Source organism: Struthio camelus, chromosome 1 (genome assembly GCF_040807025.1).
Source record: "Struthio camelus isolate bStrCam1 chromosome 1, bStrCam1.hap1, whole genome shotgun sequence".
NCBI classification, from domain to species: Eukaryota; Metazoa; Chordata; class Aves; order Struthioniformes; family Struthionidae; genus Struthio; species Struthio camelus.
In genome coordinates this window covers 189,906,114-189,932,725 of record NC_090942.1, presented here as the reverse complement: position 1 = coordinate 189,932,725, position 26,612 = coordinate 189,906,114, and the positions used below count along the sequence as shown (strand labels likewise).

Genomic DNA, 26,612 nt, shown 5'->3' with positions numbered 1-26,612 from the left:
TTTACTCCAACTTGCACCTCCAAAACTGCACTCATGAACAAAACCTGCTATTTCACAAATGAAGAGATTCTAAGGTGATGCTGAAAACTCACCTTAGAGGTCTGCCATACTTTCTGTGACTTATTTTCACAGATTTTGTGGCAGTGGTCAAGTCTTCATCAATGAAGGAAAAGCCTATATTTAAGACTTATTTTTTGATTTTAAAAAATTCCAAAAGTTTCAAAAGCGAGCATCTACTGCTTAAAAAAAAAAAAAAAAAGCAAAGCTTGTAATGGGTCACAATTCAGTAAAAATACACTAGGACTGACACATCAAATGTAAAATATTTCAATTTACTTTTAAGCAGTCTTGAACCTTTAATTATGGTAACAAATACAAACACTGAATTCAGTTTTAAGAAGGTGTGCAGAACAAGTAGATCTGAAAGCTGCTGCACAACGTATCTGCTGGATCTTCCACAGAAAGAGATAAGTAAAAAGCTGGGTTTTTTTAATTGTCCTATGACCCAGGGTCTAGTACTTCAATTTTTGGTACTCGATTCCAACAAGTCTTTTGCTTCATTTATTTTTGTTGCCAAATAAGGTGATCCACCTGAAAAGAAAGAGGGCAAAGGAATACCATTTACACACTCATACGAAATTTCAGACTACTTCTCTTACAGTATCCTGGTATTACTCAGTTTTATGAGCTCCTTCTTCCTAAAAAAAATTCCTTTGCAGAAGACTGATTTAAAAGTCTCATTGATAGGAAGTAAAATAATGAGTAGGGAAACATGACAAAAACGTAATCAAAACTGAAGTTACTGAAGAATAACGCTGAACAACTTGTCTCAGAAGTCATCTGATGAGGAAAAGTCTTAAAATGATCCTTTGAAATCACTTTAAATTAGCTTGACTTAGACTTGCAGTGCAGTGTTGCTGCAAATATATGCAAGGTCAACTGTCTTGAATGTTCATGTAAAGCTGATGGCTATTTTTCCCACCCACCCCGAAAACTAAGAGGCAAAATTTTATAAATATTTTTACCAATAAATAAGAAAAATAAAATAAATCAACATTCCCCCCACAAGCCTCTCCCACTCTAGACACCCAGAATTACCAGCTAGAAACTGTCACATTCAAGCTATTTAAACATGGTACGCCTTCTAACTTCTAGTCCTGAACACTGTCATTGCTTTACGCTCCATCTAACAATTTGATTACAGTTCAGTGGTCTTTTTGTGTTTGTTTTTTAACTCTCCCCTTGAGTGCCAACCATCTGCCTACAGTCACTGAAAACAACGTTACAAGGTCTATATCAGTAGCATGCCATTTACTAGAATACAGTTGTTTTTTTAATTATTATTACATAAAAAGGTTATTTGAGTAATACTGTACACTGCATAGCCTTTTCCAAGGCATCTGTCATAATTTTTCATTCAGCAGAAAAGATAGTGATAGAAGAGACATATAGAAGAACAAACACTAAACATATGTAAATAAAAACAAAAATGCAAAGCTTTCTTTAAAGACTTCTTTAGGACATTCCTGCAGGAATCCAAATCATTATGAAGTCATTTCACGGGCTATTACAACAACTACTTAGGGGAATCTCCTGGGGTAGGGCCCTAGAAGGAAGAGGGGTCCAAGAGAGCTGGTTAATATTCAAGCGTCACTTCCTCCAGGCTCAGGATCAGTGCATCCCTCTGAGGAAGAAGTTCAGCAAAGCAGGGAGGAGACCTGCATGGATGAGCAAGGAACTCCTGGCCAAACTCCAGCAGAAGAAGGAAGTGTACAGAATGTGGAAAAGGGGACAGGCCACTTGGGAGGAATACAGGGACGTTGTCAGAGCGTGCAGGGATGCGACAAGGAAGGCTAAGGCCCAGTTGGAATTAAATCTGGCAAGGGATGTCAAGGACAACAAGAAGGCCTTCTTCAAATACATCAATAGCAAAAGGAAGACTAGGGAAAACGTGGGCCCGCTGCTGAAAGGGGCGGGTGCCCTGGTGACAAAGGATACAGAGAAGGCAGAGTTATTGAATGCCTTCTTTGCTTCTGTCTTCACTGCTAAGGCCAGTCCTGAGGAATTCCAGACCTTGGAGACAAGAGAGGAAGGCTGGAGAAAGGAAGACTCTCCCTTGGTTGAGGAGGATTGGGTTAGAGATCTTTTGTCCAAACTTGACATCCACAAATCCATGGGCCCCGATGGGATGCACCCACGAGTGCTGAGGGAGCTGGCGGATGTTATCGCTAGGCCTCTCTCCATCATCTTTGAAAGGTCCTGGAGATCAGGAGAGGTGCCTGAGGACTGGAAGAAAGCCAATGTCACGCCAGTCTTCAAAAAGGGCAAGAAGGAGGAGCCAGGAAACTACAGGCCTCTCAGCCTCACCTCCATCCCGGGAAAGGTGATGGAACAGCTCATCCTGGAGGTCATCACTAAGCATCTGGAGGACAAGAAGGTGATCAGGAGTAGTCAGCATGGATTCACCAAAGGGAAATCATGCTTGACCAATCTGATAGCCTTCTATGACAGAATGACTGGCTGGGTAGATGAGGGCAGAGCAGTGGATGTTGTCTTTCTGGACTTCAGCAAGGCTTTTGACACTGTCTCCCATCACATCCTCCCAGGTAAACTCAGGAAGTGTGGGCTAGATGAGTGGACGGTGAGGTGGATTGAGAACTGGCTGGATGGCCGAGCTCAGAGGGTTGTGGTGAATGGCGCAGAGTCAAGTTGGAGGCCTGTGGCTAGTGGTGTCCCCCAGGGGTCAGTCCTGGGTCCAGTCTTGTTCAATATATTCATCAATGACCTGGAGGAAGGGACAGAGTGCACCCTCAGCAAGTTTGCTGATGATACTAAACTGGGGGGAGTGGCTGACACACCAGAAGACTGTGCTGCCATTCAGAGGGACCTGGACAGGCTGGAGAGGTGGGCGGAGAGGAACCTCCTGAAGTTCAACAAAGGCAAGTGCAAGGTCCTGCACCTAGGCAGGAATAATCCCATGCACCAGTACAGGCTGGGGACTGACCTGTTGGAAAGTAGCTCTGCCGAGAAGGACCTGGGAGTGCTGGTGGACAACAAGTTAAACATGAGCCAGCAGTGTGCCCTTGTGGCCAAGAAGGCCAATGGGATCCTAGGGTGCATTAGGCAGAGTGTTGCCAGCAGGTCGAGGGAGGTGATCCTGCCCCTCTATTCAGCCCTGGTGAGGCCTCACCTGGAGTACTGTGTCCAGTTCTGGGCTCCCCAGGACAAGAGAGACATGGCACTCCTGGAGAGAGTCCAGCGGAGGGCTACAAAGATGATTAGAGGGCTGGAGCATCTCTCCTATGAAGAAAGACTGCAAGAGCTGGGCCTGTTCAGCCTGGAGAAGAGAAGATTGAGAGGGGATCTCATCAACGTGTACAAGTATCTGAAGGGGGAGTGTCAAGAGGATGAGGCCAGCCTCTTCTCCGTGGTGCCCAGCAACAGGACAAGAGGCAATGGGCAGAAACTGAACCACAGGAAGTTCCATCTGAACCTGAGAAAAAACTTCTTCACTGTGAGGGTGACAGAGCATTGGAACAGGTTGCCCAGAGGGGTGGTGGAGTCTCCTTCGCTGGAGATATTCAAAACCCGTCTGGATGTGATCCTGGGCAATATGCTCTAGGTGACCCTGCTTGAGCAGGGAGGTTGGATGAGATGATCTCCAGAGGTCCCTTCCAACCTAAACGATTCTGTGATTCTGTGATTCTGTGAACTGGAAGAAGTAATGGACTTCAGTTCCTTTGTTTGTGTTTTGGTTTTGTTTGAAGGTAGTCCTAACAGTTAAGATGTATTTGAGGAAAATGGGGCAGGGGAAAAACAGGGTAGAGAAATGACTACTGGAAAATAAATAATGTTTGTTTTTTGGGTTTTTTTGTTTTCTAAATCTATAGGCTTTTTAACCAGGAATAATATTTATTAGGCTGAGTATTGCTTCTTTCAAAGAGTAGACAAGAGTATCAAACAATAATGACTATAAACTGCAATAAACAATGTATGCCAAGTAATTTTTAGCTATGCATTGTTTTTCTAAATTCCAGGAGTGCATGATCTTCAAACGTGCTCGAAGTGTTTTCGCTATATTTACATCCTTAAGTGCCATATTAATTTTGTAGCCCTCCAATGAGAGGAAATTCAATCTCATGACTGCATAAGTGTTTGTTTATAATTAGGCAGGTCCAAAAGACTTATCTCTCCCTCTGCTTTTGGGAGCAAGTATTCTTTCAAAAAATTAGTGACTTAAAAATTAATATACAATGTATCAATATAAAAATAATTTTAAATTGAATTATGTAAAGATTAATGCACAATTGTTGTAATAGCCCTTACTGTGGATGTTATTATGACATCTTCTATATATATATTCCTTCTTACTCCTAATAATTCTCTCTTCAAAGTTTCAATTCTTAGCTAATATATGCAACTTTTTAAAATCAGTAATTATTGTCCTTTCTTTTGTCTACTCCAACTAATCAAATATTTTAGAATAACATTCAGCAGTTGAACATTGTTTTTAAAACCATGGCTTTGTTACTAGGGCCCTGAAGAAATCAAGCCATCTACGTAAGCAAACAGGTCTCTGCTGCCACATGTTCAAGATCACCCCAGGCCCTAGCTCTGCAGGTGAAGACATTAAACACATTTTTTTCTGTGGCTACACAAACAGAGCTGCAGGGCAGCACAAAGGCACAAACCCCTTAAACTGGTGTTCCTACTGAGAAAACGGTCTGTCTTGATAGCACAAAGGAGGCCTTCAAAGCCTACACTTTGTCCAGCAAGCCCTACACTGTGCCCAGCTGTAGGTGTGTTACAGCTGTAAGCCCGGGCCCTTAAAATGTATAATCTTCATTATAGGAATTGTCTCCCTAGGTCTACTCTGCATCCACACTGAGATTCATGGTTCTGGCTCAGGTCTCTGGATACTGCTACAATGAAATTAAAAAATTATCAAAAAATTTTAACCTACTATGTACTCTGTTGGTTAAGAGATCCCTGACCATCACAATACATTACAAATGCAGAAGAGAACAACTTCCCCAGTTTTTGTGTGTAGAGTTTATACGTTACAAAAAGTGTAAAAAAAAAAAAAAAAAAAAAAAAAAGAAGTAGTGTGACATCAGATAAGCAGGACAGCTTTAGAATTAAGTTGAGGAGTGAAGACAGCAAAGAAAAGCATCGACTAAACACACTGCCAAGGGTCATTGTTATTTTTCCTTTTTCTTAAGATGGGGCGCAGGCAGGCAACCCTGTAATCCTGTCAAAAATATAAAAAACTTCCAATTCCCCCTTTTGACTTCTGAAATACAGTGCAACTCTTCACCATCTGTTATTTTAAAGCAGAAACAGCAATGAACATATGGGCTTTCTTTCTCAACCAGCTGTAATGTAGTTAAAGTTATAATAATAGCCTTTCTGTAAGATAAATTTACATTAAAAATCTGGCCAGTAAAGCAACAGTGCTCAGCTTCACAGTCCTTCCAAAGGATTTCAGATTTCCTTGAATTCCATCAATGATGTACTTAGTCACTGCAGAACACTTCCCCATAGAAAGTCACTTTCAAACATGTGACTGCTCCATCCCACTTCGAAATAGCATATTTAATGTAAACATATTATAGCTCATTTTTTCTTATGTTTAAATAAGTTTCTTACAGTGTAAAACAGTGGTCCATGAGCTCACGGTTTTAAGTAAAGCAGCAAAAGTCTAGAAAGCAACCTTAAATATAGCTGCACAACTTACAAGTGTGGTTCATGAAAACCGGGGGGGATCAGTCTGTTTTATTGGAGAGAAAGATACACAGAAACTTAAGTCTACTCTATAAACACACATCACACAGTTGCACTGATTATGTTCATATACACAAACAGCAAACTGGAGGACCTCATTTGAGCCTCTTCTTTTTCAGCTTTGGTTAAATAAAACAAGAATTACTTACCTTTATCAGGATGATTCAAAATCATGACTCTTCTATGGGCTGTTCTGATTTTGGCCTTGCCAGCAGACGGACTACAAAAATAAATTGAAGTGCTTACCACAAATTCCACCAAATCCAGGCTATAAATTAACAATTTATACTGGCTCCAAAAATAATTAAAATTTGAGATTTTCACCATCTTGTGGACAAAACACAAAACTGCATCTTTGAGGAAGTAACACACTAACAAAGGCATGTGAGACACATTGAGAAGGACATTTTTAAAAAGCCTGCGCATTTGAGGCATACAAATATCGTCCAGGTTTTTTGAACTCAATACATCCACTGCTATGTAAAGCAAACAAAACTAAAAAAAAAGCTCTATGGTATATCCACCCTGAATTCATATCATTAAATGTGGAAGATATTTTTTTCTCTCCTAGAAAATAGGTATTTATATGACCACTGACAAAACAACAAATATTTAATATTACCATATTGTATTCTACTGTAAATATTATTATTGTTGCTATAAATAATTCTTCTTTCTGCTGGGGCCTGAAAAAGCTGTATTTGTTATTTTTACAAAGCTGTTCAATGTGTTACGTTCAGGGACATGTTGATTTACAAGTGCTACATAATGTTGTTTCCTTCAATGACAGATACGTAAAACATGTACTTCAACTAAATTAAATATGTACCTTACCAGATAAATAACCACTTACGGATGCAGTATGCCAGCACAGTAGGTTATGGTATGCAAAAGAACAGTAATATTTAAATATGAATGGTTTACTTTTTCATAAATTGTTAGCATGCAGAAATGAAGCAGTGTTTTCCACTTCAGATCACTTCTTAATCAGTGATAATTCAATTAATTAATCTTTTTGAATGCAAGGTATCAGCCTAACTACATTCCTGAAGTAAACAACCTGTAATTATTATTCTGTCACAGGGAATGTAGAGTATGTTGCAAAAATATTTCACAGAACTGCACAAGAAAAGAATACTTCAAGGGAACAAAGTAAGCCAGAAAGGAAAAAATAAGAGAGGGTGAAAGGCCTCGAGCTATATAGCTCCAAAAAAGAAATGATTTGTTATCAGATAGCTAACGATAACAATTATCCATATTTTGATCTGTAAATGTCTTGTTTAATACTCTAACAATTTAAAGAAAAGTTGATATATCACATTTAGAAATTTAGACCACAAAAGTCAAATTATGGAAAAGCTGTAGTTGCAAACAATGGAAAATCAGGTTTGCTCTGAAAAACTACTGTGAAAATGACATTTTAAACCAAATTTGTTTGAGGTAAAATACCATTCAAATAGAGTAACATGTAAAATACTGCTTATTTTGCAGTCATGACTCATCACTGAAGACTCTTAGTCACTACCCAGAAAAACACTACTGTCAAATCCTATTTTCACCTGTACAACCTCATGACTTGAGTCACACCAATGTGAAACCCTTCTGACATCACACACTTTCCCCTGCCGGAAATTTCTATCATTTTGGGGGACCACTCCACACACTTGTCGGCAGGGCTTCCATTTAGCATCACCTGGACAGGCTGGAGGAATGGGCCACAGGTACCTCAGGACATTCATCTAGGACAAAGTCAGAGCCCTGCACCAGTGAAGGAAGAAGGCCTGCGACAATACAGGCTGGGACTGCTGGGCTGGGGAGCAGCTGTGCTGAAAGGGACCTGGGGGAACGCGAGCCAGCAGCACGCCCAGCAGCAAAGACGGCCAACAGCCTCCCGGGCTGTATTGACCAGAAGGGCGAGGCACTGGGCTCTCCCCCTCTACCTGGCACTTGTTAGACCACACCTAGATATCGTGGTCCAGTTTTGGGACCCTCAGCACAGGAAAGACGTGGGCAAGCTGGTGGGGGTTCAGCCAGGGCCACGAGGGTGGTGGAGGCTGGAGCACTGGCCCTGTGAAGAGAGGCCAAGGGAGCTGGGCTTGTTCAGCCTGGAGAAGAGAGAGCTTTGGGAAGACTCACAGCAGCCCCAGCACCTACCGGGAGGGGACTGGGATGAGAGAGCTAGGCTTTTCACAGTGGTTCATGGCAGGAGGATGAGAGGCAGTGGGCAAAAACTGAAATTTCAGAGAAGTTCACACTCTAGACACAAGGAAAAAGCTTCTTCACCATGAGGACAGTGCAGTGGAGAAACTGGTTGCCCAGAGAGGCTGTGCAGTCTCCATCCATGGCAGTTTTCAAGGCCCAACTGGATAAAGTCCCAAGCAACCTGGTTTGACCCCACAGCTGACCCTGCTTTGAGCAGAAGGTTGGCCTACAGAACTCCTGAGGTCTCTTCAACCTAAGCTATTTTATGATCATATGCTATACCCACCTGAGCAGTAAATTGGCCTTTTTGTGCCTTTTTTGTTTAAATATACACCTAATACATATATTATATATATATATATATATGTATATTTGAAGCAGGACTCTCAAACTTAACATATTTTTGTTCTGTTTGTGTGCTTATTTGATGATTATAATGTAATAGCTTGACTGCCTTTTTAAAAAAAATGTTTAGACATTTGCATTAAACTTTTTAACTAATTCATATATTTTCAAATTTTTTGTATATTCACATGCCATTAAGTATTTCCTACAGACAGAGGAACACTGTATTTTGTTTAATGGAGGAAATGGTACAAAATTTCATTCACTTTTATCTAGAATTTTAACTTACCATTTTTATCAGATATATTATCTAACTCCAGGAAGTTCAGCATTAGGAATCTGAGGGTAGCAAACCATTACACTTAATTTTGTCTATTGTTTGGAAAACACTCATGACATTTTCACCTCCCATCTCATCTCAGACATTTCCCCACCTCTCCCTACCAGCAGTTCCTTCTACAGCATACGTAATTGTTAAAATTAATGCTACGCTTATAGTGAGCTTCAGTAATCAGTCCTGCTTCATGGCAACTACTGCAAAAACAGTAAAATTTAAAATTACTGAATATTTCCAATACAGTACTTTGTGGCTTTCAATACCTTTTATACAGTTTAAATACAAACAATGCATACGCATATTTTTACTAAAAATACTACAATCCTAACAGATTGTTATTAGCAAGTAACATTTGAAATGTATAAAAAGTCAATATACTTGAAATGTAAAAGCAACAGTTAAATGCTTGCCTTTATCATGCCTTGTATTTATCATTTCGACAGTACCCTTGCATACTTAGCATTCGAAATAATGAAGAAGGTCACAGAGAACAAAAGTTATAATAATAAGATCAATGTCTAGTCAGATCTGGCTTGTGCATACCCTCGTAGTTTCCATAACACTTTAAAACTGATTTGCTTCTCTTTGTACCACTGTTTCAGCATAGGTAACACTGTTGTAAGAGCATATTTATAATTAATTAAACAGGAAGTTAAATTTAGTCTAGGAAGGTGTTTTTAAACAATATGAAAATTTCCTATAATGATGTTAGCTATGCTTCTACGCAACTAAAGACTCAATCCTTTAAACAGTAAAGAAAAACAACTCTCAAATGGCATTTGCAAGACTGAGCCCAAACACATGAAGCAGTGTCACCATCCTAGGTGTAGACTCAAGCTATTAAAACCAAAAACAAAAGCAGACTCCAATTTAAAATGTGATGAATCTTCACAAGTGAGGTAAAAGAGCAGTATCCAGGCTAAGCATAGCCAATTTAAACACACTTTAATGAGCTGCAACATGCTACTCTGGATTATCACTGAACCTCATCTTACAAGTTAAAACGTTAATACTTTATCAAACTTAAAGGTCAAAAGAAATATGTCTGAGTAGCACTCCTATTAATTTCCTGCTCAGTGTGCAAGCATGAAATATTTCTAACAAATGTATTCTTTTATTTTACAATTTCTTAAAAATGAATGTTACATCTGTATAATCCTCTTTACATTAGAGGTAAACATACATAACACATTGAAACAGGATTTTAACTCCTAGTTGCCACCATCTGAAATAATTTCCTTTGGAGATAATTAAAACCATCCTCCTCAATATTTTTAATCTTAAAATTCAGAGTCAATCTGAATGAGAAATAGGAAACCTACCAGTTAAAGCCCGATCTGCCCTCTCATCTGGAAAGCTTTCAAACTCACTGTTTGTTTTTACAGAAAACACTAAGATGGATGCTACCACTAGCCATCCAGGTATTTCCAAAAAATCCATTGATTCCTAAGCCTGGAAATGACTTCCTATACCTGCTCTAAATTAAAAGTCTCTCTGCATATTTTTGTTTGGAGTATGCGCCAACTCTTTAAACCCAAACAAATCAAAGAGTGGGAAAAAAAATAGTGACATGAAAAAAAAAAGAGCAAAATTGATTTGCTTTCCTCATTTATTAATACAATCTATGATATTGCTTATCTCAAGGGTTTGGAGGCTTTTTCTTTTTTTGAGAGCCGGCCATGTGATCACACTAATTAGCACAATATGCGCTATCCTTGCTATTCTGATTATTTCTAAAGCACCAATTCTCCACTGTAATATGTTACCATGCCTTCAAGCCACACACAAGTCACGTGTTTTATTAGTATTTTATTGTTTGCTTTTTAGCTTAAACAGAATATTAGAATGGTTTATGAGCCATCAGAAGGCTTAACAAGGTTGGAATTTTGGTGAGAGTGTTCCACATTCTTGCAATATGGATTTCTGCATTCAAGATTCTTCAAGAAACAAAAACATATTAATGCAACACACCTACCTTACACCTAAAATAAGACTAGCTTCTCGCCTACTCATTTTCTGTTCAAATCCTCCTTTGTAGTAGGATGAAAGACTCTATAAAGAAGAAAGGAAAAACATGAAATAATTAGTTCCATGTACAAGGTGCCACAACCTAAATCGTAATATATGACCTCATTCAGAGCATTACCTTTGTCTGTAATTTATTTTGAAGGTATGGAAAAAGTACAAACCAGACAATATCAAAGGACTTCTCCTGGGTTTCAACATATATAAAGGCTGACTTAAACAATGACTGTGTTTTTACTGTCTTCTACTAATAATAACAGATATGAACAGCTACAGCTATTAAATTCCTGTATTCAGGCAAAACAGTCCAGAATCAAAGTAGACACTGCCATGAAGCAGTACATCCAAGGGGCAGGCAAGGAAGAGAGTCTTCTGTTTAAAACAGCTTTGATACCAGTGCAATGGAAAGCAGCAAATGCAATAACAACATTTAAAAGAGATTCTGGCATCCAAGAAATTATGGGCACTTGGACGTCCAGATGTTTCTACCAAGAAAGCAGGTATAAACTACAGTGAAAGGATAAGAATAGATAAATATTGTATACTGATGAAAAGTCAATGTGTTTTTTGCAAGAAGGAGCAATACCTCAAAATTATGTTAAAAGTTCCTTGATGAAATCACTGACCATGCAAGCCAAGAGTAACTTGGTTGATGTAGCTTTGGTTAATGCAATTTGTTTGCATTTCCAAAAGGTTTTGACCCGGTTCCTCATCAAACTGTTCTTCAAAAAAATAGAAAAGAAAGGACAGCCATGGTTTAGGAGAGAACGTCTTTCCATGGGCAAACAAGTGGTTAAAACACAAGCAGCAAATGGCTCATTTTCTCCATGAAAGGAGGTCACAAAAGGATTCCCAAGGAGGTCTGTGCCAATGCCATATCCATCAGTGACCGGAAAAAAGGGGCTCGAAGTTGTAAAATACATTCAATGCCAACAAATATAAAATAAAGCACACTGAGAAACAGCATTTGTAATTTCAGTTCAAAAACCATCCCTACATATGTAAACTTTTACTACGTAGGAAAAACATCCTAGAATTTTAACAAACAGTTCTATGGAAACTACAGTTCAATGCTTAGTATTTGTCAAGAGAGCACATAAATGCATAAAGATATAACCAACTGTTGAAGAATGGAACCAAAAACCTATTATCAACCAATGGCCTCTGCCCTTCTCAGTATTGTCCACAGTTCTGCTCTGTCCCTGTCTTAAAAGGAAACAGTAGGATTAAAAAAAGAAAAATATAACAAAAACAAAAGAAATAGAATAGCTTTTATTTGAGGCACTAAACAAATTGGAACATTCAGCCTGTAAAAGAAGTGAGTGAGCAGAGATGATAGAGGTGGGGAGGGGGAATCACAAAGGGCATGACACAAAGGTTAATAGCAAAAGATCATTCACTGATTTATGTAACAAAAGAACAAGGGGCATCAGGTCAAAGAAGCATGCTCAAAACAAAATGGAGGTACCTTTCCACACAGCGGATCAGTTAAACCCTGGCACTCACTGCCAGAGGATGTTTTGGATGCCTGAAGTTACAAAGGTTTAAAGAGTGATTAAGTAAGTTTAAAAATAAACAAACAAAACCCAAAATTTAGCATAAAGCTACAACCTCTATTGCAGGAAATCGCAGAGCTGGAGATCACTGGAAAGTAGCAGAGTATACGGGAAGCCCTAACCTACCTTTGCCCTTACGTCCTTTCCTAGACACCCATTACTGACGGATATTAGAACCAGGATTTTTTTTTTTTTTTAAACTATGAGACCTTAGCCATTGCTTTACGGAGAGGAAAAAAAACGACAGGAGTAAAAGAAAATTAAAAACAACGAGATGGATATGAAAGTAAATAATTATAACAATTGTCATTAGAGGAAAAAGGTTGAAAGAATATTTGTCAACGTACAAACACATTTTAAAATGAAAAAAAGTTACTGAACCATCACTCGCAGTCAGCTGTGATCTCCTCAATGCAAATGCTTCTATAAGAGGAATTAGAGACTAGCCTGTTGCAACACAAACAATTCTCTAAGCTGCACGAGCCCCAGAGGCAGCAGATGTAGTTCCAAGACAGCCTGCCTTTGGGAACCAGCGCGCAGAAACCGCTTGACAAGACTGAAGTTCTTTCCTCAATGCAAAATTTATCAGCTGGGGAAAAATAAGCTTCTTTTGTTGCTATCAAAGGGAAGTCTGGCTTGAGAATTGAGATTTTTTTTTTTTTTTAATGTTCCTTTTACATCCAAGTAAAAACATGCCTAGCCCTTAATGACACATTTTTTTCCACCAGTTGCTAAATACATCCACTTATGTCTAATGAGAATTTTGCCTTACCTTTATACAAGCTCTCTCTCGGTTAACTTCAAAAGCATTTATAAGGCTCTGGTTATGATACCTAAACATAGACTTTAATTAAGATTAGGAACAACGTTCACCCAGAAGTATTGTTCAGAAATACTTCATCTGCTACCAACACGCAATTGTGTCTAAAAGCAGTGGTCCCTTAGTGCAGCCATGGCATCGCACACAGCCACAGAGATTTCCTGGTGTGGGGCTACGATCTGCAACAAATTTTCTTTTTCTCCTCCCCCATCACCATACATGGAATATCCATCACTGTAACACTTCAGTTATCAAAACTGAAGCAACTGCTGACACGCCATGCCTACAGCAAAAAAATGTTGAAGAACCATCGCTATAGGGTAACACAGAGCAGGTCTGTAAGAGTGCACATCAACATCACAGGTTAGAATACGTAACACTCAGGGAACACATCAGGCCTTCTGTGGTCCTTCAACAGCAAATGATCCTAGTGACTTTACAGTCACTGGATAAGGTCCTTGAGGAGGTGAAATTGCACAGAAATTTAACAAGCTCATCTAACAGTTAAGGGCAGGAGAGAAGACAAAAGCACAATTTAATGTTTTGTGAAGGCATTTTCCAAAACTTAAATAAATAAATACAGACAGATGGATCTCTGAAAAGGTTAATTCTTCTCTGCTCTTCAGTCTTAGCATACAGCCCTAATACAGGAGGACGCTGGTTCACCGTTCATGTGGAGCAGAGCAATATTTGAATTATCTCTACCAAAGCTCTTCTGTAATCTTGGCAGTCTTCATCTGAAGTACTGACCATGCTAGCCCATTTGAAATCAGAGACTAGGGAGGGATGGCTGTAGGCTTAAGTTCAGAAATAATTTTTCATATTTTTAAAGTACACTTCTCTGACACTGTTTTAACTTCAGGAAGCCTTGACTCAGTTAGCTTCCGTGAGGAATGAAAAAAGAAATCCTGTGGTCTATGCCTTTTGGCACAAAACCAAATCTGAACTAGAGCCTTCAAAAACATCATACTGAATTGGTCATCAAGGAAAAGCACTTTCTTCACAGAAGTAAAGCATATGGCAAGAATAATCAATTTCTTAAATTAAGATCTTGCTCCTAAATGGAATATAAAGCAAAAGGATATTAGACATAAAAGCCATTTTTCCCCATGGTTAGAAGGAGAAGAAACAGCAAGTCTTACTTTTAGGGGATATCTTGTCAAATTTCTAGCTCACAAACAGAACAACTTTTGCATACTATTCATATTAAAAGTAAATTTATGTTTTACAATTTAATTGCAAGTAATGGCCACAGAAAAATGCAACAATACTTTCATATTTTCCTATATAAGAATTCTTCAATGACTAGGCAGTTTCATCATTTTATCATTTTTTAACCCTGACCGTCACAAACAACTTCTGTACAGAAAAATCATTGAAAAGTGCTCTCCATTTCTTCATACCTTTTTTGGGGGGGGCGGGGTCCATTTTGTTTCACTGATTTCCTTTTGCAACAGCGTTACTGTTTAGCAACTCACTTAAGCAAATTCTGCTTCCTGAACAGATTATATTAAAAGGGGTAGGGGTGGGGGATAGGAAATGCAAACAGGATTTGCTCCACGAATGCATATTCGCTCTTGCAAATTTTCACAAAAGGAAGTCAACTAAGAAAATCTGATTCATTAGCACTATGACACCCTCAAGATACTTTCCTGCATGGCATAAGGTAAATGTGATTGCTGTTTCCATGCCAGATCAGAGAGATGCAAAAGATCGCAACTGAGACCAGACATTACATCATATTATATGAAGTAGTGTTTTGTTTTTTTTTTACTGAAGGCTCTGTGTGTTGCTTTACCAACAATATAGTCACCCACTGAAAAGGTGACAAACACTGGAAAAAGGAAAAAATTATAAACACATCTTCTCAGCAGCTTGTTATTATATTGTGTTTTTATATACCATATAATTTGCTAAGCCCAACTTCCACTTCCTTAACTTTCCTTAGAAAAACTTTACAAAATGGATGGGAAATCGTATTATTCTTTAGAAGCTTTATTTTCATTGAATGACAAGACATGACTGCTACCCTTATCCATCATTCAGAATTCTATGAGCCTGAGCAGAATCAGATCCAGTCGTGGAAATGGAAGGCAAAAATCTCTAATGAAGTACTTAAGAATCTCTAATGAAGTGCTGTAGAAGAGATCCTTTCCATCTGGAATACGGAGCTTTCAGGATTGTGGAATTTATGGATTTTAAGGGGTCATTTTGCCTAGAATTGCTATTTTTATAGCTCAGTCTTCAATATCATGGATCCAACAGGGAAAGCTAATGCCATTGAAATTTCATCTGTGCCTGCCCACCCCCCCATGTTAAGATATTACTGACATGATTAATAGCATTAAGGTCTGTCTGAGGAGGAAAAGCCAAATGACTATTTAGGCCATGCTCCTTCTACTGGTAAGAGTCGTGTCACTACATAAAAAAGCAAAACAGTGTCGCTGACATTAGTGACACGAGTAACAAAACTGGGTTCACATTTAAAAAGCATTTCTCTGGAAACCAACAAGATAGCTTGCTGTAGAGGGGAAATGACAACATTTACTTCTAATGTCTCTTTCCACTGAAATAACACAGTAGAAAACTTGAAGATTAAATTATAGTAGTATTTACAGTTCAAATTTAAGTCTATATATTTAACTGCCATAAATTAAAGTTCAATGGGAGTTAGAAATTCAGACTAAAATATAACAACCTTTACTTGCTATTTTTAATTAAAAATGGGCCTAATTTTTGACTATACATATTATTTATTTATATATGTAAACAGAAAGGATCAGAGACTCAAGATACAGCAGTACAGGCATTTAAAATGATCTCTTCCTAACTGCTCTGCTGGACTTTATCTAACTTGTTTATTAGTGAAGTGGAAGAAAAGATAAACAGCATCTGATTTATTTTCTGAGACTGCAGCTGTCATGAATTGCGACTCCTACTGCAAACAGGGGAAAAAAGGAATTTCAGATGCGGGAGGGAGAATGAAAAAGGTCACAAAGAGAACCAGCCAGCTTAGAAATATAAGGCTCTTCCATACCCTCCCACAAAAGGAGGTAATGAAGGAAAGGGCTTGATTCTAGAAAGCTAGAGTAAGAACTGAAAACTCTAGTGACTTACGAGTCTCCAAGCACCACAGGAAACCAAAAGAGTAACACTAAGCCTAGACATTAAATATCACAGCAAATGTTTTGTTCCAATAACACGGTTCTTGTAGAAGTACTAACTGCTTGATTTCCATTAGTCAGCAAGGTTTAGAAGGCAATATGCTGTAAAGAGAGGTGCTGAAAGAGCTAACCCATAAATTATACTTGGCAGCTTCGAATTCCCCAAATAAAATCAGGTAAAGCCATACAAATAAGAAGTTTGGGCAATAAGGACTTACATAGGTAAATAACTTACTTGGTAATTAATGTTTCCTCTTTCTATTGCTTTAAAAAAAAATTAAAAACAGGGAATAGTTGATTGTAAATGGCAGGAAAAAAAAAGTCACAAAACATACAATCCAAGAAAGTAGTTGTAGAGCAGACAGACTAAATATCTTGGCTGAGAATTAGACAAGGGTCTTAAATTTGCACCATGCTTGCAGAAGAATAAGTATTATCATTACCCTCATAAATGTGACGTTAACAAGTATATACAGCTAATGGCAAAGTAGAAGAGAAAGTTCTCCTGAATTTAGCAGGCAAGAAGATAGTGTTACACTGAAATCTTGTATTTTCAAGTTCAGAAATAGAACAGGAGAAGACAGATACTGCACTCAAGATCAACATAAAATTCTAGGCTTCAAGGAGGGGTTTGAAGGCAGAAGGAGAATATGACTCCAGGGATTAGGAGCACAGTGACAACTTAGATGCTCCCAGGTTGCTCTTTTGGGATGTTCATTAATTCTGTAGGGCTCAAAGTCATTAACATTAGAAGGAGATAGGTCTGTCGTGATTTTGGCTCAACCAGTATACTGTTTCTGAGGGCTATAGTTTCCCCAGACTAGACACTTCCCGTGCAGTAGCATGTCATATTTCCATGTGTTAAAAAGAGTCACTGCCTGCATTCTTATGTGTGCACGTCTGCATTTAGACACTACAGCTTATATCCACAAATGATGAAAAAATGCTGGAGTAAAACTTGTGGCAAGGAAGGATGAACACTGAAGCACATCCTACTCTCAGGCCACATGTCCTTATTGCTAACTACTCTTTTAGGAAGCCTGTAAGTCAGGCTGTGTATATTGCATAAAAGCAACAGAATTCACAGTAGCTGCAATGGCCCCTATGCCTCTGCGGCAGGCAGGAATCTCTCCAAAAGGGACTTAAAAAAGAAATAGTCTTGTTGGTGTTGGTCACGCAGTAGCAACACAAAAAGAAATAGGAAAGAGAGCAATAACTGATCTAGAAACACTATTCCTGGCTCATCTGCATCACAAGTAAGAAGTATGCGTCAGTCCCAAAGGACAGTCCATGCTTCACGTGTCTTTCCCTTCCCCAGAAGCTTGCATTCGATCAAGTCTGCACCTTCAGAACATGTACAGACAGTCAATGAATCTGGACCCTAAATTCTTAATATGCAGCATATAGAAAAGCCCTGTGTTGCAAATAGCCTCACATAAATAGGTATGATGCTAATTAACAATTAAAAAAAAAAATCTACTTTTAATACGACTTTCAGGAAATAATATTCTACAACAACTACACCCTCAACACCTTCCCTTACTAGCAAAAAGGGCACCGTATCCTACAAACAAGCAGACACCTACTTCAGTGGGAACTACTTTACTCAGACAGGAACAGAATTTATTTATTTACCAGAGAACAGTGTAAACAGCAAAGCCAAAAAGCAAATGCTCTGGAATATTCCCTGTATATGCTCCTCTACCAACACTCATTCTCCCTCATTATTATTATATTTTTATTACATTTTAAAATACATAGAGCAAAACAAAGAGTAGAAACTTGGTTAAAAGTTCAAATTAGATGGGGAACACAAAATAAAAGATAACTCATGTGAACAAGAAAAAAGCTTCCTCCCCTACCCCGAGCTTTGGTAACCTTTCCTAGAAGTTTCCCTATCAATTTATTTTCTGGATTTTAAAGACTGTATTTAAAAGACTAAACTTTCATTTTCAGCTTCTTAAAAGGAAACTGCAGTTATCACTTTATAAACTCTAGTCCATTTCAGCTCACTTTAACTTAAATTTCTCATAAACTTACCAGCAAAGAGTTCTGAAAAATTGAACATCACTTCAGGAAAATTAAAACTGCTTATCAGATCTCATAAACATCTTTTGATATAGCTTATAGCTTTATCTATAGATGTTTAAAATATATCAGATAAACACTAGAACATACAGAGCAAGGAACAGTCCTATTCCGGGGGAAAAAAAAAAAAGCTTGCACTTACTGTATTCTACACCAGAGTAGCTTCCTTTTAAATACTTGAAATATGTAATCATAAAATTAGCATCCACTATCCTCTAAACTTACAGAAGTTGAAATCCTCTTTGCTGTCTCTGTAATTGCCTGCTCCAATGGTTTCCAGAGGTGGAATGCATAACGACCTGGAAAAGATTGAAGTTAAAAGAAATTATAAACAACATTCATTGGGGGGTGGGGGTCTCTGACATATGCTCACCAACTTATAGCAAGAATAATTTTGGTTAAAAAAAACAAACAAAATTCTTCTTCATTGTTAATCTTTCCATCTCATTTCTTTGCTGTCCAACACTGTTGCACCTTATTGCTTTTCAAGATGTTTCCTGAATAGCCAATTTTGGAGGCTTGCCCAGCAGAGGTCCCACAGTGAACTTGGAATGTTTTATATTTTTTAATATTTGTACTAAGGGAAAGGGGAAAAAAATAAGTTTTATATATTTAATCTAAAAACCTAGCCATGGCCTGCAAATATTGTGCTTGCTCACAGAATAAACAGATTCAATTGCATTTCGATATGACAAATGGAAACATCTGCCTTGTGAACTTTAAGAAAGAGGGTAATATGTAATTTTAACTTTGGATATACATTATTTATTAAATACTGTTCAAAGGTTATATCTTAAAAAAAACTGTACGTACTACATGCCTCTTGCTGTGATGTTGCATGCTTACTCACGTATTTTGTAAGTAAGTACTGCATTTTTTATTTAGTTACAAAGAGAGGATCTTCTGGGATTCACAACCATTCATCTCCCCAATGGCAGTGAATATGTCTACAGCTAAGAGAGGCTATATGAACTTCACAAAGGGAACTCGCATTAGACTGTTTTTGGAAGCACAAAGTAGGTTTATCAACTTAAGAATCAAGATCTGTGCTATGCTACTGTAGGATTTTCCCTCCACGTCCCCTCCCACCCAGTTTTTGTTTTGATTAACTATTCATTAGCAGTGTACTTACTATTATACACAATGTTAAACCATTTATTAAAAAGGCACTGCATTATTCAGATTGCATCTTGTTTTCATTCTTAAAATATGGGACGTCTATATAGGTTATTTTAGTCATCTAAATTAAACCTAACTAAACTAAAAAGCTTCCACTTTGTCGTAAGCTAAAATAAATAAATAAATAAATAAAGCCATCTTTTCTCATGACATTTTGAAGGCAAAAACACAATGGAACTCCTTTAGCTGGTGCCCATAAAATAAGTTTCTCCAGGTGCAACTTCTTCAGAAATAATTTTAGAAACGTATCAAGGATTTTGAAGGGACAGAAACTACAATGGGATACAATTCTCCAGTAGCTCTATCAGGCAACCTTTCCACTTCCCAATTTATTTATACTCTGTAAGAACTCCATCAACCCTTTTGGAAATAGCATCTGACAAGTGCCAGTTCCACACTCTGCTGGTAATTTAGTTTACCTGCAAATGCAACGGTTGCAACACCAAGTCCAACTGCTATCACAGTTCTGGCCTAAGGCAGAAAAACAGAAATGAGAATGAATGTTAAATTTTGATTAAAAATGTATTCAGCTCTTACTTTAATGGCAATTATTTCTGATGTCCGACTTGGACATTTCATATGTAATTTATTTGGAAGACAAGGAAGAAGTTCTGTGTTCCACAGGATACATTACTTTTTATTGTTCAGTCCAATTATTAACCCATACCAATGCTTCAGGATTTAACTTGCAACTACTCATTAGCAACTTAATGAATACATACTAGCACACTGCTAACAGTACATAATAAAATAAATTAATAAATAACCCAAAGCAGACAGCTAATCAGGACCACCTGAAGTAAATCCTGCAGACTAGTTCAACATATTTTGAAGTGATCATAACAGAAAGTATCAGTATATTTGAAAAACATGAAGAGTTCAAAAACTGTAAGGCACTGGTTATTATTTCACAAAGTTCTTTACTGGGAATATCATCATGACAATGCCTGAAAATGAGAACAGAATTAACATTAAACTCTGTAGTTGGGCTCGCTCATTAAGAAACAACCCTGATCCCAACTGACCTCTGGCACTCATTCAAAGTCAGTCCCATCCTACAGTTAAGGTCACAAAGCTAAGTTGGGATCTTCCATCTTTCATTGTTTGAAAGCCTCAATGGAAGCCTCAATAAATACATGAAGCCCAGTAACCTCTTTTCATTACTTATTGTCAGTTGCTGGTTGGATTCTATCTTATATTTGATATTTCCAAATAGAATTATGACATTCTTCAGGCAGTTTTCATCAGCAGTTTAAATGCGCTTTAAGCCTAACATCTACTTTAGGCCACGCTGAACGTTTACTTTGGGCCACAGTATCTCCTAGCTTTTGCTAAATCTAAAGCCCTGGATTAGGTGTGCCTATTTTCCTATACAGTGCTTGAAGAAGGGAAGGTATCTCAAGAAGAGCAATAAGAAACATCTCCAAGTTTAAGAAGCTGCTAAAAGATATCCAGTAAAAAACCTGGAAGAAAGCACTGACTCCTCATATGTCCCCAGAACCGAGGGCAGTCAGCACTGAAATGGAAAGCCCATCAATCCACTTCTGAAGAGCCTATATATAATCTGAAATAAACTCGCTCATCTTCGTGCAGTCTATGGCATTATCTGTCTTGTCTTATCATATGATAGTTTAATAGTGCCTTGAACTTTTACTCAGGAAACAAGAGAAATCAGATGAGGCTGCTTCAGCCTGAATTCAAAATATATCTACAGTAAAAATTCCTTTATCATCAGATTGACTCTAAGTGTGGCTGTCTGCTCCTATAATAATTTCTGCATTTATTCAGTCACCGTTTTATATATTTTCTACCAACAAGCCTGAGAGCAGGACTGGAATCCCAGTTTTGAAGGTGTGTGCCCTAATAACAGGATTTGGAGCCTCGCTCCCTTTGCTTGTAAGATATCTGGGGCTAAAATAGCCTGTCCTTAATTGTACTCAACTTTTCTAACCAACTGTGTCTAGACAGAGAGGTAATAGAGGAGGAGTTGGGAAATACAGGCTTAAAACCCTTCTAGATTTGGATTAGTAGGGGCTAGAACACATCAACAACTTTCTCAGCGTATGGACAACTGTATAAAACACAGGCATTACCATTGCACCCAGTCGCTCCCTATAGCTATGTCTCCCAAGGAAAGTGGCTGGGATTGCAGTCTGTAATATTAAACTCAGCATGAAAAAAGTGGTAGCCTGCTCAGAGCCTATCTATAAGAAGCTGTATTCCTCCCTATAAGAAGCTGTATTCCTCTACATACAGCTTCTGGATCTGAAAGTGTTTTTTTAGCTAGACACCTACATCCTACCTACTCAGATGAGGCTAATCCAACCAGTTCCGTAATATAATATCGCTGTTTCCTAGAGGTGTATAGCTAAAAAAAAAAAAAAAAGACACCAAGCACTAAATATGCTGAAAGTAGAGAAGCAGAGATTGGAGGAGTTTTTGCCAGAGGTGTTTAAAAACCTACTTGTATTTCCCATTTCAGGTAGCTAACTTTCCTGTTCAGTGTAGCTTTCAGTCTCAGTATTAGCATCAATTTCTGAATGATAAGCATGTAAAAATAATGTAGCAGTTTTATGACTGTTGTTCCTTTCAATTCCACAAAATTTCCCTTCATCTTTAGACCGTGAAAAAATGTAAGTATGTTACCTTAAATATTATAGGATATAAAATAATGAAGCATACAGCTCATCTCCTCACTAAACTAATAATTCTTTCCATTTCTTCTCACAAATCACTTTTGCCAGGCTCTCAGCACTCAAAACCTTCTACAAAATTCTAAATCCCACATTTAGACAGTAACCAGCAATGGCTACAATATTTCTGGAAATATTGTAACATTATAGACATCATATATTATTCTCTATTTTGTAGTTTATGACCATGGGTTTATATTCCCTAGAGACTTTCCTTGACTTAGTAAAAGATTCTAGCTGTCACTCTGAACAAGTGGTTACACTCAATTAAGGGCCCAATAATGTATGAAATAGCTCATATTGCAAAAAAAATATTTATTAGCTTCTGCTTGTCAAAATTAAGTTATACTTACTTTACCACCATAAAGGTGGTTTAAGTCAGCAGTTTACCACAAGGCATGCTGTCACTGACGAGACATTAGCAGCAGACATCTCATCACAGGTAAGGCAGAGCACAGACAGCAGGCTAAAAAATAATACCCAGACTCTGTCAGTTCAATGTAGAAATAGCTTAAGCGGTTTGGGAACACAATATAGAGACCCCTGAGGGCCCCAGATAGAGTCAGTCATGTCCGCTGGAGCATATTTTATCAGTCTCAGTGGAAAGCGTTCGCAGCAGACTAAGAAAAAAGATTGGCAGCAGCTCTGGCATAGGAGCGGCAAGTAAGATCAACAGGAATCTGAAAACCAGAGAACTAGGTAAAACTGATTGGAAGTTCAAGCCAAAGAGGCATTAAAATTTGCCCACAATTTCAAGCGTGGTACAGCTACCAAAAAGACTGAGAAGCACTGGTGTAGGATAGCTCACCTTATCTGCATTAACAACAGATTACAGTAAAGTCACTTGCCACAGCTTAGCCAAGAAGCAGTAACTTGTGATGCTGAGGCATCTTGAATGTTCGCCATGAGATCAATATATTATAACTATACCAAAAAAAAAAAGACTTTAAATCTAACAAAATTTGTAAAAAGTGCATGGTCTATCTTTTACTAAGACAGGCTTTCTTATAAGATTAGTGATAATTTCAAGTACTGACCAGTAAACACTAAGTCTAGCTTACCTCAGTTTCCTTATTTACGCTCACTAATCTCAGGTGATTTAGAAGAATAACTCAATGTTTGTCCAGTGCTTTCAAGTATAAAGTACTAAATATTATTCTTACAACAAATACAGACCTTCAATTAAATGCATTGATTTCTTGTCAATATTAAAGTAAGGCAATTCATTATCACTCTACAAAGGATCAACTCATTTATGACATACTAAGATAAGTATCATCATGACTATTTTTGGTTCTCATTGGAATAAGATGCATTTTATTTCAGACTCATAAAGGCTCAATTACTTAATAAATACTCACTGACTTTCAGTTATGAGAGAACTAGCATTATTTTTTTTCAAAAAAAAGTGTTAAGAAATTTGCAAGACAAAAGTTTAAATGCAATCGTTCTCTTAAGATACAAGAGGGAAAAATAATGAAATAAAAGATTAAAAAGTAGCATCTGCACCTTTCCTTATTCAAAGCATCATCTCCCAAAGGTTATTCATCAACCCTATTCTATTCTGCTGATTTCAGTATTTTAATTTTATTATGTTGTTCAGCTTTCAGTAATAAACCCTTTTAGACAGATGACGATAAAGAAAGTTTTGCTAACTCTGCAAAACGGAGTCACAGAATAGTTGAAGTTGAAAGAGATGTCTGGAGATTGTCTAGTCCAACCCCCCTGCTAAAAACAGGGCCAGCTATAGGAGGCTGGCCACTGGATTTTCTTTATTCCTTTGAGAAAGGTGTATAAGAAAACATAAACATTAGAATGGTGACTGCAAGACTGGACTTACTGTGGTGAGAAGTTACTCTTGGTAAACAAGAGGATAAAGCATATACCTCTAAAACATACTAATTAATATCTCATATACTGTTAGCATACAGAGATCTATGGCCAATCCTTTAACATATAGTTTTCCAGTAGCCTTAACTTCTTAAGCAAAAGAAACTGGGATGAATTAGATATTCTTTCTGCTAATGCCTAGTCCACAATGCTCTGTCAACCTAATCATACTCACAAAAAATGTACCAGCAACAGCAGCAACCTTTCCTTCTGTGTAGCAGAAAAAAAGGACAAGTTAAAAAAGAATAAGTTAAAAATTCATAAACATGAAGAGAACTTGACCTTCTGAAGTCTTTATCTGGGAACCAATGAGCATGCATATTACCCCCTCTTCCACTATCTACACAAGAGCATCTACAGAAACTGTGAAATATATTCCATTGCCAATAGTATACTATCAGTTCACAACTTGTAAAATGCTTTTTCAGATCTTTGTAAGACGCCAAAAACTACAAGAGAAGAGCTTTTTAAAGAACTGCTTCACAACACATCCAGTCAAGACCAAGAGAATGCTGGTTAGAAGAGATGAAATCATTTCAATAATATTCTCACCTTCTGCTCAACAGAAGTCTCCAACTACTACAGAAATGGTTAGCCTCTACCCATTTTATTCCTCAAAAAGCTTGGATGAGCTGGTACGGCCACACGTAAAAGGATGTCTTAGTACCTGCAGACCCAAAGGTGAATTATCTTCCATTTTTCCACAACACAGAGCTGATCACAGTAGTGCATGGCTTTTGATTTAGAATTATTATAGTTCATAGCACCTGAATCTGAATGTGAAAATACCGCAGCTGGCCAAATGGTCCAAGTCTGGTTGATTACTGGTACATGGTTTAGGCTACCACAAATACAGAGCCCTTTTTGAAATCTTTCCCATCTCTTCTGTTTCAGTATCAGTTGCAACTATCTTCAAAACAATGACCTGATCAACCTCCAACTCCACTAAGGATAAACTTTAACCTTATGAATCACTGTGACAGCAACACAATGTAATGTTGAACACAGCCCAGAAATAAATGCTTAAAAGCAGAAGATATCGTATTCTTCACTAAAAGACCTGGCTAGAAAATAAACTTTAAGACAAAATTGCTGTAATCTAGAATCTAGTCCTCTTTAACAACCTACAGCAAACTCTAGACCATAGCAAGAATACTACAAAACTACTCATATCAATAAAGAAGCAAACTACACTAATCCCACACGCAATTTTTATCCTAGATAGGTAAGAAGATCTAGGGACTCATAAAATTTACTAGAAATTTCAGTGCTACCACTCTACAGAGAAAGCACACAGACATGACAATGATGAGTTTCAGAGTACACTTCTTAAGATTGCACAGTTTGCTGTCAAACATACAGAAAGACTGGGCTGGAAAAAGATACTCTAGTCCTAGACTGTAGTATCAATGAATAAGTAATCCAAAGGGAACTTCGATTTAAAAAAATGGTAGTATTTTTTAAAAAGAAAAAGAAGAACATGCAAATAATGAAGTAAGGTAAATACGTAATTGGGATCATTTTAAAAGCATGAAAGCTTTTTTTTCCCCCAATAAACTATAAATATGTTTAGTTTTAGCAACACAAACACTGATCAATGCTGACCCACATATTTTCCTCCTTTTTTTGTTTTCTTTTTAAACAGAACTCACTGTCTCATGAACTAGTTGATGTGAACACGAAGAATAAACAGGATACAGTTAAAAACCCCTTCTCACTAGAGCCTGGCATCATATAGGGAACTCAGGAGATATTCTGCCTCCCTTCTAGACCCACCTCCCTTCACAAGCTGTCAGATGAGAATTCCTTCTCCGGGATCTCTACAAAAACCATTAATATTCAAATTTCCCGCAATAAAACTCAACAGGGTAAGTGAAAATTTCACAGGCAACATCTCTTTACAGCGAGGTAACAAAATTTCAGGCCTTGTCCTCTCGTGCCTGAGAGAGCTTCACCAACCCAACGCTCAACGCAGGGCCAGGACAGCTCCTACTTGGGTTTCGCACCAGCAGAGCTGAACCGGCACTGGCAAGGCTGCCTGTTTTATGAGGCCACATCGCCAGGGCACACGCAGCCTCTCCCCAAGCCGGCATCCTGCCCCCACAACCCCGTCTCCTCCCAGCTCCTGCCCCTGGCGGGGTCAAAGCCCGGGGGGGAGGAGGGCAGGGCCCCCCTCACGACTCAACGGTCCGTCAGGCGCGCGGTGGCGAGGGGAAGGGCGGCCGGGCCGCGCCGCGCTCACCAGCCCTCGATCCAGCTCTGCTTGGCCCTTGCCGGCGCCCGTAGGGACCCTGGTGTACTCAGCATAGCGCAGGCCCTCGGAACGGGCCCCGGCTCCTTCCATGACAGAGCGGCACGAGGAGAGGGGGAGGCGGCGGGGCCGGCGCTATAGGTCGTCCGGAGGGACAAACCAGTCGGAAGGACGGAAATCGAAACTACGCGCAGCCTTTCCCCCCGCTCACCGCCAGTAATTCCGGCGAATGGGCGGGGCTAATGCTGGCCTCGCCCCCCCCACGCCCGCCTAGCCCT

General features: G+C 38.4%; 1 protein-coding gene across 2 annotated transcripts; it reads right to left on the bottom strand.

Annotated features, from left to right (window-relative positions):
* Positions 1-311: 311 nt before the first annotated feature.
* On the bottom strand, positions 312-26,612 carry DNAJC15 (DnaJ heat shock protein family (Hsp40) member C15). Of its 2 annotated transcripts, XM_068929739.1 has the most exons (7): positions 26,326-26,612; positions 19,920-19,971; positions 18,547-18,620; positions 10,644-10,720; positions 8,621-8,670; positions 5,934-6,004; positions 312-591 (listed from the first exon to the last, which is right to left on the bottom strand). In XM_068929739.1, exons 1-6 carry the CDS (start codon positions 26,425-26,427, stop codon positions 5,955-5,957), a joined length of 405 nt encoding a protein of 134 aa, XP_068785840.1. In that variant the 5' UTR covers positions 26,428-26,612; the 3' UTR covers positions 312-591; positions 5,934-5,954. The 2 variants fall into 2 exon arrangements, with proteins under 2 accessions (XP_068785840.1, XP_068785839.1); XM_068929738.1 differs by lacking the exon at positions 8,621-8,670 and having other exon boundaries at positions 26,326-26,602.